Source organism: Bufo gargarizans, chromosome 1 (genome assembly GCF_014858855.1).
Source record: "Bufo gargarizans isolate SCDJY-AF-19 chromosome 1, ASM1485885v1, whole genome shotgun sequence".
In the NCBI taxonomy this organism is placed as follows: Eukaryota; Metazoa; Chordata; class Amphibia; order Anura; family Bufonidae; genus Bufo; species Bufo gargarizans.
Genome location: NC_058080.1, coordinates 469,668,463 through 469,684,158, shown reverse-complemented (window position 1 = coordinate 469,684,158; position 15,696 = coordinate 469,668,463). Strand labels below are relative to the sequence as shown.

General features: G+C 43.5%; 1 protein-coding gene across 2 annotated transcripts in view; it reads left to right on the top strand.

Annotated features, from left to right (window-relative positions):
* Positions 1 to 544: 544 nt before the first annotated feature.
* Positions 545 to 15,696, top strand: part of SECISBP2 (SECIS binding protein 2) — a 55,556-nt gene continuing 40,404 nt past the window's right edge. For both annotated transcript variants that reach the window (XM_044273412.1, XM_044273406.1), the window contains exons 1-5: positions 545 to 681; positions 4,206 to 4,366; positions 6,871 to 7,005; positions 7,519 to 7,617; positions 12,805 to 12,943. In XM_044273412.1, coding sequence (XP_044129347.1) covers positions 660 to 681; positions 4,206 to 4,366; positions 6,871 to 7,005; positions 7,519 to 7,617; positions 12,805 to 12,943 — 556 coding nt within the window. In that variant the 5' untranslated portion in view covers positions 545 to 659. The remainder of the gene's footprint in view (positions 682 to 4,205; positions 4,367 to 6,870; positions 7,006 to 7,518; positions 7,618 to 12,804; positions 12,944 to 15,696) is intronic.

Genomic DNA, 15,696 nt, shown 5'->3' with positions numbered 1-15,696 from the left:
TGGATCATAAAAGTAGAGAAAAGGTGAAGGGCATAGACTACATCTCTTCCTTAACCCTTTCCTAGTCTGGGCTTCAAAAACTGCATTAAAATCCCTGCAGGTGTGAGTGTGCCAATGGACCTCCTCTAACTGCAGTCAATGAGCTAATTGTTAGGGAACACAACTGGTGTAAAGGAAAACTGGCTTAGTTACCCATAGCAACTAATTAGATTCCACCTTTCATTTTCCCAAAGGACCGCTAAACAATGAAACGTGGAATCTGATTGGTTGCTATGGGCAACTAAGCCAGTTTCCCCTTACACCAGTTGGATAAATCTTCCCCAGTGACTTCATACATTCAATATAAAGTTCAACCTGTGTCAATAGTGGTCTTAAATTAATATAAGGGGGAGCAGTCGCAGGGAACATGACACTTATGCTGCCATGTTCCCGGAGCTACAGTGTCAAGCAGTATACCGTGGGCTTCGCCAAAATGTCCGCCTGCGTGCGGACAGCACGGCGCGCCTCCTCCCCGTCAATGTTTACAGCCCACGCTGACGTCACGGCAGTCACTGTCTCGCAGCACATGATGCATGTTTTTCCGGTTTGTAGAATTCCCGGGAATGTGGGTATCAGATGACGTCTGCTAGTGAACGGGCGCCTGGCTTCCAGCACTGAACATGGCTGCCCTGCAGCCCGGGGGTAGGTACTGGGCGCCTCCTTCTATACAAGCTGCCATGGGTCTCTTCAGTGGAGGAAATACAGGGTGACTTACTGCTGCTCTGACACCTGTCTGCCTGGGCGGCCTTTATGCAATTTGCAATTGTACTACGTACTGCACTTGGTGTGCTAAAAGCGCCTAACACCAGGGGGCGCTGCCACCCGGAAGAAGCAGTGTATCTGTCGCCCAATATGAACTAGACTAGAGCTGGAATCCCCCAAATATGGCAGAATGTCTGTGACTAGGGAGTCTGGGCCATGCCAGGCCTCATTCTTCACCCATCCCTGATAAAGTAGTGAGCTTTACACTCTAAATCGCCAGTGTGTCTTATGACCTGTTTCCAAACATGTTCATCCCTTTTTTTTTTTTTTCCTCCATTTTGAGCAAAATTGCTAAAAATCCATGTGTGACATAGTGCACACCTTATGCTAAGGGCATGTCAGGAGTCAAGTGGGCGTTCACACAGTATGAAGCAGTCTTGATCGACACCCCCGCCACCATAGTCGTCTCTAGCCTCCTTCAACACGTTCAGGTGGTCCACGGGCAGGGCCGCAAAGTGGTCACAGGACTTGGCACATTTGGGAGACCCTGAGGAAGATGGTGGTGACTGTGGCAGCTAGTCGGGTGTCGGTCAAGACTGGAGGGGCTGGTTTAGATGTTGGACCACCTAAGGCAGGACATCGGTGTACACAACTTAATAATTAGATTTTGCTGCATCTGGAAAGATTGGTCGGTCATGTAGTGCTGGCTGGGTTCTCCGCAGGAATCCATTGATTCTAGTGTGTTTATTCCCACATCCAAGTTTTCCCTGGACTGTAGAGCAGTGGAAAAACAATGGAGATGTGCACTGCTTTGTGGACCAAACACCCATTCTACGGGTCCGTGAAAACCTCGAAGAGAACACAGAGGGCATCCATGTTTTGTCAGTTTTTTTTCACTGGTGTTAAAAAAATAAATCATCCACAGTGAGCGAAACGTACGGAGTAACATCCTGATCTTGCCCGTTTTCAGGATGTATTTTGTAATGGAAAATCCACAGCACAATTTAGTTACCAATCCGCAGCGAGTCCGTGATCAAATCTGCATGGGTCACATGTGGGTTTCTCCACGCATTTGCTGCAGATTTCACACACTGCATTACAAAGTGTGAAATCTGCTCAAGAAATCCGCGTGCCACCGCAGGTCAAGTTATCTGCGGATTCATTGTGGACATATTCTGCAGCCAGTGGATGTTCTCTACTTTGCCGCTGTTGAAATCCAGTGCAGAAAATCCCAGCATTACCGCCACATGGTGCATTATCCTACATTTCATACACTAGTATCCAGTCTAGGCAATCCATATTGTCTGAATGAAATAAATCCACACCCCAAACCTCTGGAATCCATTGCTCAGCTCTGATATGAGGCCGCATGGTCAGACCATTGTAGTCTCTGACAGACCATGTGGGAACCTAATTGACCTGTTTTCTGGTTACTGTTGCCCAATGTGTATGTAAAATGACTATATGTCACTTACTAATATAGCCTTTGTTGAAATTCTGTGCCATTTTCTATATTTCCTAAGCCTCTTGTTGGCCAAGTCTTTGTGCGGTCGACCTGTAGGTCCTGTCTATAAGATGGCTGCTGATGGAGGGTCATGTGACCAGACAAACCACCCAGCCTCCTCCATTCAAATACCCTGCACCTGCCATCTGCTCTTGTACTGTTCGGAGTTTAGCACACATGCAGTGTATTTGAATGGAGGAGGCTCTGGTCACATGACCCTCCATCAGCCGCCATCTTATGGACAAGACATACATGTGGACAGCACACAGGAGGAGATTTATCAAAACTGTTGTAAAGGAAAACTGGTTTAGTTGCCCATAGCAACCAATCAGGATCTCTCAAAAATTAAAGATGGAATCTGGTTGCTGTGGGCAACTAAGCCAGTTTTCCTTTACACCAGTTTTGATAAATGTCCCCCAAGGCCTCGGCCAACAAGGGGGCATATCTTATGAAATATGGCACAGAATATCACAGACTATATTAGTAAGTGCCGTCTAATCATCTTACAGACACATTGGTCAACAGTAGCCAGAAAGTAGCTGACACTTGTCAGGATTTGTGGATGTGTGCTGTCCATGTTTACAACAGACAGCACACGTACCCATAGACTTTAATGTGTTTATTTGCACATCAGTGATTTTTATTTTATTTTTTTACTGACCAGGGTCAGTGATAAAATCAGGGAGACACACTATTTTAGTCAGTGATGTGGACCCAACACGCTCATTGTAGTCTATGGGTCTGTAAAAACCGCTGACACAACACTGATGACATCCATGTTCTGTCAGTGATTTTCACAGACCATTGGTAGGAGGTACTCTGGAAACTAATTTTCAGCCTAGCAGTGCCTATGAAACATGGATGACCCCTGGAGGGCAAAAAAGGGACACATGGACCAAACATGGATCCTTCATGGATGAAAGACTGTCCATCTTGTTACGGACATCATCCCGGATATAGACCTGTGAAAGAGGCCTTACAGTGGGATGGCCCTGCTGATTGGACGTTGATGGTTTCGTCTAACGATCTACAAAAAAGGTTTGCGCGGAGTCAGCCCCTTCATCACTGAGATCCATTAGGCCTCTGTTTCCATCTATTAAAAATGGATCGGTCAAAAAATGAAGCTTTGCTGCAGGTGTAAGCAGAGCCTAACAAAAAGAATGAGAGGAAGATCACGTATGATTTCTCCAGTCAGAGCCCCCTCTTCAAACGGGATGAAATATAGCGCTAATGGTGCATTCACATGTCCGTATGTGTTTTGCGGATCTGAAAAATGCGGATCCACAAAACACAGACACCGGCAATGTGTTCCGCATTTTGCAGACCGCACATCGTCGGCACTCTCATAGAAAATGCCTTCTCTTGTCCACAAAAATAGGACATGTTCTATTTTTTGCGGATGTGGACAGCACATTCCGGCCCCGTTGAAAATGAATGGGTCCACACCTGTTCCGCAAAATTGCGGAACGGATGCGGACGTGTGAATGGACCCTTAGAAGAACGCTCCTCCTGTATTCATATTTATCTGCTTCAGTGTTACTTGGTCCCAGATTAGTATGGGCTAACATGCAAATATAATGAAAAAGGACGCTTAAAATGGAGCAAAATAATAAATATTTAATGTGCTCATGTAGGAAGGGAGTGAAACCTATCTAAATCAGTTAGGACCAAAACCATCTATCCTGATATATCCAGCCTCATACAAAGAAGGTATGGGCTGACATGCAGCTCAAAATAAAAGGCTTAGATTTTTTTCTCTTCTTCACTTCTATTGGAAAAGCATGAGCCCAATACATACAGTATATAAAAATGCTGCCTATTTGACCTCATTGACTCAATGTTCGGGCTCATATAGAGCAGAGCATATGTTGATGTGAATGATGCCTTTCTCTATGTCTCCCCTTGCATTTAAAAATACCTTGACCGATCTATGAAACTTTTGTAAATTTTTGACTTCTAGATGTGGCTCAGATGTCTTCTGAAAGACCTATTCAGACTCTGTCATGGGCTAGCAAAGTAAAGCAACCTCCAAAGAATGTGATCTCCTCACCTACCTCCGTAAAGACTACCTTTTCTGCCGCCAGCAAAACCAGGGCTCCAAAAATACCAGGTTACCATACGGTAAGGCTGCCACTGCTACTAACAGTCACATGTTAATCATTGGATTACAGGAGTTTTCTTTTCTTATTCTGATTGGGAACCATCTCCTGCATTCCACGATATTGAAATTGGTGTGCCACCTAACCTATTTAGACATGTCACTCATTGGCCCTCTTTTTTTCAATAAGCCGTATAAATCAATAGCACAAGGAAACTTTGTAATATATCGTATTAGAGAAATATGCCTCTTTTTCAACTTAAGGGCCACTTCTTCACCTTGCTTCCTGCACTGAACATTGACTCACAACTCCTGCTAAAATCTGTTTTAGTGATAATATTTTTATTGAGATTTTCAAAGAGAGGAAACTTAACATACAGAATTGAATTAAACCAAAGGAAAATCAATATCAAGACAGTATGACATAAGAAATATTATGACACACTAAGGGATCAGGTTATATACTGTCCACATAAGCCTACAGAGAGTGGAGGAAGAAGCAGCTGTCAGAGGGCAAGGGAGGCGAAAACATACACACTGAGACATTGCTGAAGGCTCTAGTGAATCCACCCAGTGGTGGATTCACAGCTACACTGCTTAGTACTGTTGTATAATCTCCTTCGTGCTGCTCCTGCTTATCCCAAAGGTGTGCTACAGAGCGATAGGGGAGTAGGATCACCTTCTTTGTTTGTGCTGTGTGTGGTAGACATCATAGCAGCTAGAGTCACCCTTTGAGCTATGTCTAGTTTATAGCATTTACAGTAGGTCTATTGCTGTTACCCACTTTTCCTCACATCTTTTAGGATTGCCCTTTGTGCTTTTGGAGTTATCTTAACAAGACGACCAGTCCTAAGGAGAGTAGTAAAAAGTGTCACTTAATGGACACCCAGGTGTTTACCAAATGCTTTTGTAGACTTTTCCAGCTCCCTGCATATTTTTCTGGGGTCTTCTGAAAGTTGTTTGCATTGAGGCATGGTTCACACTTAGTCTTTCCTGAGAAGAACAGGTTTGCCAGTAACCAGGCTTTAATGGCCAAATCACTTGTGAAACAGACACTCCCAATCTTATCTCCTTGATTTGAAAATCTTTTGCCAATTGGTTCTTGGACATGTCATTAAGGCCACATATGCTGATCCGCAATAAACGGACACTGTTCCGTGTGCATTTCGCATCACGGATGCGGACCCATTCACTTGAATGGGTCAGCAAAACCGGAGATGCGGAACGGAAGCATGGAACGGAACCTTACGGAAGCACTACGGAGTGCTTCTGTGGGGTTTCGTTCCGTGCTTCTGTTGCGCAAGAACATAGAACATGTCCTATCTTTTTGCGGAATGGACGAATGCAGACCCATTTAAGTTGAATGGGTCTGGATTCATCCCAGCGGCCGTACAGAGGTTGCCCGTGCGTTGAGGACCGCAAATTGCGGTCCCCAATGCACGGAGCGGCCCACCTACGGCCGTGTGAATGAGCCCTAAGGGTGAGGTTAATTTTCTTTTCTTCCTGCACTGGATGGACTCTATAAAAGATGGTACAACAGTTTGTCTTTTATTATTTTGGTTAGATTGCAGACAAATCAAAGTCACAATTGCAGACAAACAATCACATCACATTTTATTAGTAATCAATACAGAAATCCATGTAATTTTTAAGGGTTCACTTACTTTTTCTTGCTACAAAGTAAAATAAACTTGAAAAATCTGCATCAAAACAGCCGAACTAGCCAAAAGTAAAGATCAGCTTAGCCAAAAGTAAAGATCAACAGGGCTGGACATCTTGCCTGGCTCTTCTAATCTCACGATTGTGCTATTGCTCCAAGTAGCGGCGCTTACTGAAGCAGCACAGATAGCGACTTTACATGCAGTAGCGGCAACAAAGACTGTTTGGTTTTGTTTTTTTAGACTGTTTTCATAAATGTACTGAACTATTTCTATTTTATGTTAAAACACATCAGTAGAGAATGGGTCCATTAGGAAGTGATTAAAACCAGCAAAGTGTCTTGCGTGAACAGTAACGCACTGATGTCAGTGCAACATTAGAACTGTGTAGCTATAAATTTGAGGCTTGATATCTGGATGTCCTGCTAAAATAAACATTGAACAAACAACCCTAGTGTCCCCTGGATGTGACATCAAGTGTGAATAGCATGTTTGTGTAGCCACATCTCCTGTATACGTAAAGCCTGAGGTTGAAAATGTATGTCGTCATTAGCCTGCACACCGGACAACTATGACCATGTGCTTGGAGCCTCCGTCCCATCTCATCATATACTATATATATATATTCCATGTAGGAATAAGTTTTACATTTTTCATTAACATATGGATAAAATGTAAAGCCATGCCCAGAATGGCAATCCCATTGGCACTAAACATACCATAACGTTCTACTAGGCAGTATGTCGGCATCTTCAAGCATAAATCCTGACAAACTAGCTCCAGCAAAGGTGAGTGTTAGGGGGAAAAAAAAGGCCGCCATCATTTATTCATGTTGTTAGAACTAATACACCATTGATGTACTTTTGCAGCTGTCTCCAACACCGAATACATCTCAAAAAGTGGAAACTGAGAAAGTGGTAACAACAAAAAAAAGAACACAAAAAAAGAAAAGTAGCAACAGTGAAGTGCCAGATATTGTATATCAAGAGCCCCCAAGATTTCAGGTATGGCTGATTTTATAATATATATATATATATATATATATATATATATATATATATATATATATATATATATATATATATATATATATAGATAGCAAAAGGATGAGGCAGCACTCCAACTTCAGGTGAAAAACCGTGGATCCTTTATTCCCTTGTGCAACGTTTCAATCGTTGATCAATGAGCGATTGAAACGTTGCACAAGGGAATAAAGGATCCACGGTTTTTCACCTGAAGTTGGAGTGCTGCCTCATCCTTTTGCTATCTATATTCATCTATAGCCGTTTGAGCCTGCGGCTTTGAGGATATCTCTGCACCCACATCTTTTTTTTGGTCTTGTGCTGCTGGTTTTGTTTTTTTGTTTTTTATATATATATATATATATATATATATATATATATATATATATATATATATATATATATATATATCTCATGAAATAATCTGCATGTATGTAGAGTTTATTATTTTGAGTAACAGAAACCCCACTCACCGACAATACCTCTTCCACACAGGATGATGAAGAATTCCCTGACCTGGTCTCCTCTTCTGCGGGTGTTAAGTGTGAAAATAAAAACCTCTCTAGCCACAGCTGGGGACCTGGGGGGTCAGTGGTAAGGATTTAATGTATGAATATGATGCTTTTAGCATTTTGGGTAAAATGTGTTTACACGTATTTGTGGTTGGACCCAAGTCACCTTAAAGGAGTTGTCTCACTTCAGCAAATGGCATTTATCATGTAAAGAAAGTTAATACAGGACACTTACTAATGTATTGTGATTCTCCATATTGCTTCCTTTGGCTGAATTTATTTTTACATCAGATTATACACTGCCTGTTTCCATGGTTATGACCACCCTGCAATTCATTAGCGGTGGTCGTGCTTCCACACTATAGTAAAAAATGTCGGCCTCTATGGTGACCGTGGAAAGCGCACATAGGCTGCTGCTCTTTCCCATAGTGTGCAAGAACGACCACCGCTGATGGATTGCAGGGTGGTCGTAACCATGGAATCGAGCAGTTTATAATGTGATGGAAAAATGAATCCAGCCAGTAAAGGAAGCTATATGGATAATCACAATACATTAGTAAATGCCTTGTATTAACTTTCTCTACATAATAAATGTATTATGGAGCTGCCATATGTGGTTCTAGTTCTAAGGGGGATGTCTCTAAAGCCTCTTGCACACAACCGTATCCTTTTTGTGGCCTGCAAATCGCAGATCTGCAAAATACAGACGTGCTCCATGTGCATCCTGGAATTTTCGCGGGACTCCCTATAAAAAAGCCTATTCTTGCCCGCAAAACTGACAAAAATAGGACAGGTTCTATCATTTGCGGCCCGGCCGCACGGCTGCAGACAGCACACGGATGACGACATTTGTGTGCTGTCCTATTTTATTTTATTTTTTTGCAGACTCGTAGAAATATTTGGGTCCGTGTGCAATCCACAAAAAAATGCCACGGGCCAAAAATACGATTGTGTGCATCAGACTTAATAAGGAATTTGATGGAGTTTGCTACTATTTTCTCACAGATTCCATGTGAAATTAAAGGGAAGTAAATATTAATGGCAATTCACAGCTATATCGATAGGTACTTGAGCGTCCCACAATAAAAAAAAATTCACTGCTAGTGTGGGGTAACGCTTAAAACAAAATAATAATTCTTTATTGAAATATAATTAAAAGTAGGTAGGAACAAAAGAAAAAGTACCAATGTAAACTCCAGGAGAGCTGTCACCACCGATATCAACTACATAACTCAACCGGGGAAGGGGGCAGAAGGACCGCCCACACCGTAAGTGTGACCCTGGTGAGGAGGTACAGGAGATATGGGGTACCAAAAATAGCCCCCACTAGTCCACCATGCGAGTCAATCACACGTGGAGCCCACCTGGCCAAATATGGCTCAGTCTAAGGGCTCATGCACACGAACGTATTTTCTTTCCGCTTTCGTTCCGTTTTTGCGGACCGTATGCGGAACCATTCACTTCAATGGGTCTGCAAAAACAGCGGAAGGCACTCCGCGTGCATTCCGTTTCCGTATTTCCGTTCCACAAAAAAAGTAGCGCATGTCCTATTATTGTCCGCAAATCACGGTCCGAGGCCCCATTCAAGTCAGGGGGTCCGCAAAAAATACGTAACGCACACGGAACATATCTGTATTTTACGGATCCATACTGTAGAAATGCTATGCCCAGCCCATATTGCTCATGTGTTTGGTGATTAATAAGTTACTGTTTCTGTTTCCGATCCGCAAAAAATGGACCGCATATGGAAACCATACGGATATGTCTTGTGGAATAACGGAACGGAAGAGGACTTAAATCAGAGGGAAAAAAAAACCTCAGATACGGAACAGATCTGTGAAAAACGGACCGCAAAACAACAATGGTTGTATGCATGAGCCCTAACTCCCATGACCCCAATAGTGGTCAATTAGTGGGTGGTTCCCCTAATTCCTAACAGCTACAGCTGTGTGAGGATAGGCTGGGGTCAGCCATTGTTTTATGGAGCTAACTAATACTACACTGTAAGACAGGAACGATATCCCTCTGACTTGTAAAATAGATGCTCCTATAGGCTTTGCCCATGACCCCAGCCTATCCTCATAGAGCTCTAGCTTTTAGGAATTAGGGGAACCACCCACTAATTGACCACTATTGGGGTCAAGGGAGTTAGGCCTCTTTCACACAACCGTTTTCTTTCCGTTTACGGGCCGTTTTTTGCGTTCTGTATACGGTACGTATACGGAACCATTCATTTCAATGGTTCCGCAAAAAAAACTGAATGTACTCCATATGCATTCCATTTCCGTTCTGATGAAAGATAGAACATGTCCTATTATTGCCCGCAAATCATGTTCCGTGGCTCCATTCAAGTCATTGGGTCCGCAAAAAAAAAAACTGACCACATACGTAAATGCATCCGTATGTCTTCCGTATCCGTTCCATTTTTGCGGAACATCTATTAAAAATGTTATGCCCAGGCCAATTTTTTCTATGTAATTACTGTATATGCCATACGGAAAAACAGAACAGAAACACAACTGAAACAAAAACGGAACAACGGATCCGTGAAAAACGGACCGCAAAACACTGAAAAAGCCATATGATTGTGTGAAAGAGGCCTTAGGCTACTTTCACACTTGCGGCAGAGTGATCCGTCGCCGGAACTGCCTGCCGGATCCGTCAAAACGTATGCCAACTGATAGCATTTGTAAGACTGGTCAGGATCCTGATCCGTCTTCAAATGCATTGAAATGCCGGATCCGTCTTTCCGGTGTCATCCGTAAAAACGGATCCGACATTTATTTTTTTTCCCCCCTTTTTTCGGTCTGTGCATGCGCAGACTGGAAGGACTGATCTGGCATTCAGGCAAGTGTTCCGTTTTTTGGCCGGAGATAAAACTGTAGCATGCTGCGGTTTTAACTTTTGCCTGATCAGTCAAAAAGACTGAACTGAAGACATCCTGATGCATCCTGAATGGATTACTCTCTATTCAGAATGCATGGGGATATGCCTGATCAGTTCTTTTCCAGTATTGAGCCCCTAGGACGGAACTCTATGCTGGAAAAGAAAAACGCAAGTGTGAAAGTAGCCTTGGCCTCTTTCACACGGGCGAGATTTCCGCGCGGGTGCAATGCGTGAGGTGAACGCATTGCACCCGCACTGAATCCCGGACCCATTCATTTCTATGGGGCTGTGCACATGAGCTGTGATTTTCACCCATCACTTGTGCGTTGCGTGAAAATCGCAGCATGCTCTATATTGTGTGTTTTTCACGTACCGTTGGCCCCATAGAAGTGAATGGGGCTGCGTGAAAATCACAAGCATCCGCAAGCAAGTGCGGATGCGGTGTGATTTTTCACGCATGGTTGCTAGGTGACGATCGGGACGGGGACCCAATGGTTATAAGGGAAAATAATAGCATTCTTAATACAGAATGCAAAGTAAATTAGGGATGGAGGGGTTAAAAATAATAAACAAATTTAACTCCCCCCATCCACTTGGTCGCGTAGCGGATCTCCCCTTCTTTCTTCAGGACCTGGGTAAAGGACCTTTGATGACGTCACTGCGCCCATCATGTGATGGGCCATCATGTGATGGGCGCAGTGACGTCATCAAAGGTCCTTTACCCAGGTCCTGAAGAAAGAAGAGGAGATCCGCTACGCGACCAAGTGGATGGGGGGAGTTAAATTTGTTATTTTTAACCCCTCAATGGACATTTTACTAAGCATGCTGTACTAAGAATGCTATTATTTTCCCTTAAAACAATGTTATAAGGGAAAATAAGAAAATCTACACAACACCGATCCCAAACCCGAACTTCTGTGAAGAAGTTCGGGTCTGGGTACCAAACATGCAGATTTTTCTCACGTGCGTGCAAAACACATTAAAACGCTCTGCACTTGCGCGAAAAAATTGTGCATTTTCCCGCGACGCATATGCATCTTATCCGGCCCTCACACGTGACGCCCGTGTCAAAGAGTCCTTAGACTGAGCCATATTTGGCCAGGTGGGCTCCACGTATGATGGACTAGTGGGGGCTATTTTTGGTTCCCCATAACTCCTGTTCCCTCCTCACCGGGGTCACAGCTCTCCTGCCGTTTACATCGGTACTTTATTATTTTTTTTGTTCCTACCTACTTTTAATTATATTTCAATAAAAAATTATTATTTTGTTTTAAGCGTTACCCCACACTAGCATTAAAGTAAATATTGATGACCTATTGACTTGATCAGCAGGGATGTTGAGATTCTGACCGCATAATTTAATATTGATGACCTATTCTGAGGATAGAACATTAATCTTTAATTCCCAGAAAATCCCTTTCATGGACACGGAGATGTATGGTTACTGTATCAGAGATGTGTTCAGTACACACATACATCTCTGGAGTATATTGTGTAGCAGAACACCGTAGAGGTTTATTCCCATCTCATATAGTCAAGATGTGTCACTAGAATTTAGCAATACATCCCGGCAAAGTTTTTCCTGCAAAGCAACACTCCTGACCCCCAGCTGTGCAGCAAACTGCAGCGCTTCCCCCATTCACTTCAATGGGGCTCACTGCAAAGTGGGTGACTGGGAGTGGTGCCAAATCAGCACTTTATTCTCCCTTTTGTTCTGAAAGTTGGCAATCCATCACCAGTCATAAAGTGGTGACATCTCCTATCAGACCATCACTTTACAAGATGAGAATAACACTGTAGCATTAACCAGTTGTTTCTTTACTAGAGTAAGGCCAGACGTGGCAGATATTTTCCACTGTGGCTAATCCACGGGGGATCTGTAGCAAAATTTTCATGTGTACTTGATGCTGGATTTTTCTTGGCAGTAGTGCCTGCTCTTACAGTAGTAGTGTGAGCAGCATTTGACTGGTGGCACATTGAGTATACCTCCCGAGCCAATGTGCATGAAGAGTCATGTCGCTGAAATGTATGTTCTAGAAAGTCTCTCATGAGTATCAGTCTTTGGTTCCAGTTATATGGATATACCATCAGAAACGCATTTCCACATTGGACTGTTACAAGAAGAACATCATCAGGGCTCCATGTCAGGCATTCATTTTAAAATACGTGTAGATTGGGTGCATTTAGTTTGGTCCAGGCCTTCTTGCATTGGCAAAAGGGAATAGTTTACAGAGGGAACAGAATTTTAGGAGTGACAGTAAATATTAGGACAGAAATTGATCCAATATATGTAAATAAATGTTTTTTATTTTTTATTTTTTTTCCCAAGGTGACCTTCAAAATGTAAAAAAATGATTAATCTTTGTATGTTTTAACTTTTTAGGACTCTGCAAATCAAAAACGTGGCCGCAAAAAGAGCAAGAAACCAGTGCAGCTAGATTTGGGAGGCATGCTGACTGCATTGGAACAGAGACAAACTACAGAGAAAAGCAAGCAAATCGCTAAACCACTAGTCTTTTCTGGTAAGCGATGCCAACCTCTTTTACTGCCTTCTACACGCCATATTGTATTATTTGTACATCTGGAGCAAACTTGACACTTAAAGGGATTGTCCAGGTTCAGAGCTGACACTGGACATAGGCTCCCCGCCACTCATTTACCAGGTATGAGTGGAGCATAGGACCATTTCTTGCTCCGATGCTCCTCCTTGCCCTGTGCTGCATCGTGCAGGGCAAGGGCTTTTTTTCTTTGCTACTGGTGACATACTGGGCTTCACATGGGTATGCTAGGCGGAAACTTCCGCCTAGCTGTGAGCCCAGTGACATCACCGGCACAAATGGGTGGTCTTTAGCGCTTTTACAAGCTAGGGCAGCGCTAAAGACCGCAGATTAGTGCCAGTGATGTCACTGGGAACACTGCTGAGCAGAAGCCTCCGCCTAGCATACTGAGAAAACACCGGGTACGTCACTGCCTGTAAACAAACAGGCCTTGTCCTGCGTGATGCAGGGAGAGGGGGAGCATGGACGCTAGAAATCCCCCGATGCTCCACTCATACATGGTAAATGAGTGAAGGGGGCTTATGTCCGGGTTCAGCTATGAACATGGACAACCACTTTAACATGTTAATAGCTGCAACACACTTTAATGACTTTTCAATGGCTTTTGTTGTGTCAATTTAAAGTTTGCTGCAGTAGTGTAGATAAGGGGGTGTCAGACAGGAGGGTATATTAAAAGATAACTCCATTCACCTTTTGATGTACCATTCTTGCACACGTCAGTGTGGTTATTTATTGGCTGCAGTGGTCTCATGTCTAGCGTGGACAGACGGAAGCTGTGTCCACGCCTACCTGCCATTCATGTTTAAGTTCCTTTAACATATTAGGTGCCACGTTAACGTTTGCTACATGTGTGTTTTCAGTTAGTATACACATAGGGTGTATGTTCCACGGACCACTTCTTGCTTTTAAGATAAATAGGATAGAGACCACTGTGCCAGTATCATGTGGGTACCAACTGTCTTCAATAAATGTTCTCCATCTAAAGTTATTTTTATCAAAATCTGATTAAAAACACACTGAGTTGGCAAGGTGTGAATGCTGTCAAGCTCCTATTCCTCCTTTCTGCCTGCAGAACAGTGCCAATATAGCTAAAGCTGGCCATACCATAGAGATTTCGGCATGAATTGTCGCTCACAGTTGGTCGTTGAAGGTTATAAGTTAAAGTGATAAGTCGCTGACATTTGACAGGTTGATCTTGGTCTTGCATTGTGACCTGACTGGGCTTCTCCTAATTGGGTGCACATTTGTCATTTGGCACTCACAACTTTCCAGGCTGTTGCCAGTGACTGCACCCAACAAGGTCTGATAAAATGCACCACAATAGTTTGACTTCTCAGCATTTGTAAAGTTCACGACTGCAGAGAATCAGCTTAGGCTACTTTCACCGTTCAGGGCTCTTACAAGCGGTCCAAAATGGATCACTTTTGCCCTAATGCATTCTGAATGGAAAAGGATCCGCTCAGAATGCATCAGTTTGCCTCCATTCCATCTCCATTCCGCTTGGGAGGCGGACACCAACACTCTGCTTGCAGCGTTTTGGTGTTCGTCTGATGAAACTGAACCAAACGGATCTGTCCTGGCACACAATGTAAGTCAATGGGGATGGATCCATTTTCACTGACACAATCTGGCACAATAGAAAATGGATCCGTCCCCCATTGACTTTCAATGGTGTTCAAGACGGATCCCTTTTGTCAATGTTAAAGATAATACAAACGGATCCGTTCTGAACAGATGCAAGCGGTTGTATTATCGGTGCGGATCCATCTGTGCAGATCCATGACGGATCCGCACCAAACGGCAGTGTGAAAGTAGCCTTAATCGTCTTGGTAGGCCGGAGGAAATCTTCAGGGTGTGGCCATCTTAGTCATGCCTCACAACAACCAGATCAATTCTTCCTTTTCTATAAGAAAACACTTATACTGAGGTCACTCTCTTGACCACATCATGTTTATACTCCTCTCCCCTTTTGGTAATAGAGAGCCTTATTTAAAGGGAACCTGTCATCGCCTTTCTGCTGCCCATACTAACAGCAGTATAAAGTAGAGACAGATGAGTTGATTTCAGCGGTCGGTCATTTATAAGTTACAAGTAAGTGGTTTCTGAGAACCAACATCACAATCATTGCAGACTGGGCCTGGAAAAGAGTCCCGGCCACCTGAGAAGAGTCCTGGTTTTCCATGACTTCCTGCCCACCTGCTGATGACTGGAAGGCTTCTACCTGGTTTTCTCCCCATCTCTAGGAGAGAACTGCCAGTCATCATCGGGTGGGTAGGAGAGCAGGAGATTATGTATAACCAGGACTCTTCTCAGGTAGATGTGACTCTTCAAGGCCTGGGCTGTAATGATTATGATGCTGGTTCTCAGCAATCACTTGTAGCTCATGAGTGACACACCGCTGACATCAGCATGTCTGTCAGTGAGGTAAGCATAAAGTTAATAACAGGTTCCCTTTGATTGATCAGAGCATGAGCTGCTCCGATGCTCAAGTCGGGGGGGCTGCCGGGGTGAAAATTGAGTTATGTCCGGGTTCAGCTCTGAACCCAGGCAACCCCTTTAATAAAAGTTATATTTTAAAATCTAGGCCAGAAACAGGATCATATACCTAGCCTTTGGCTATTAATCTTTATTACTTTGATACATCCTGGGCCGTCTTGGGTCTTTTTTGTTTATAGTTCTAGGAGTAACGGCAACACCCTTGTTGCTCCTAGAGGGTC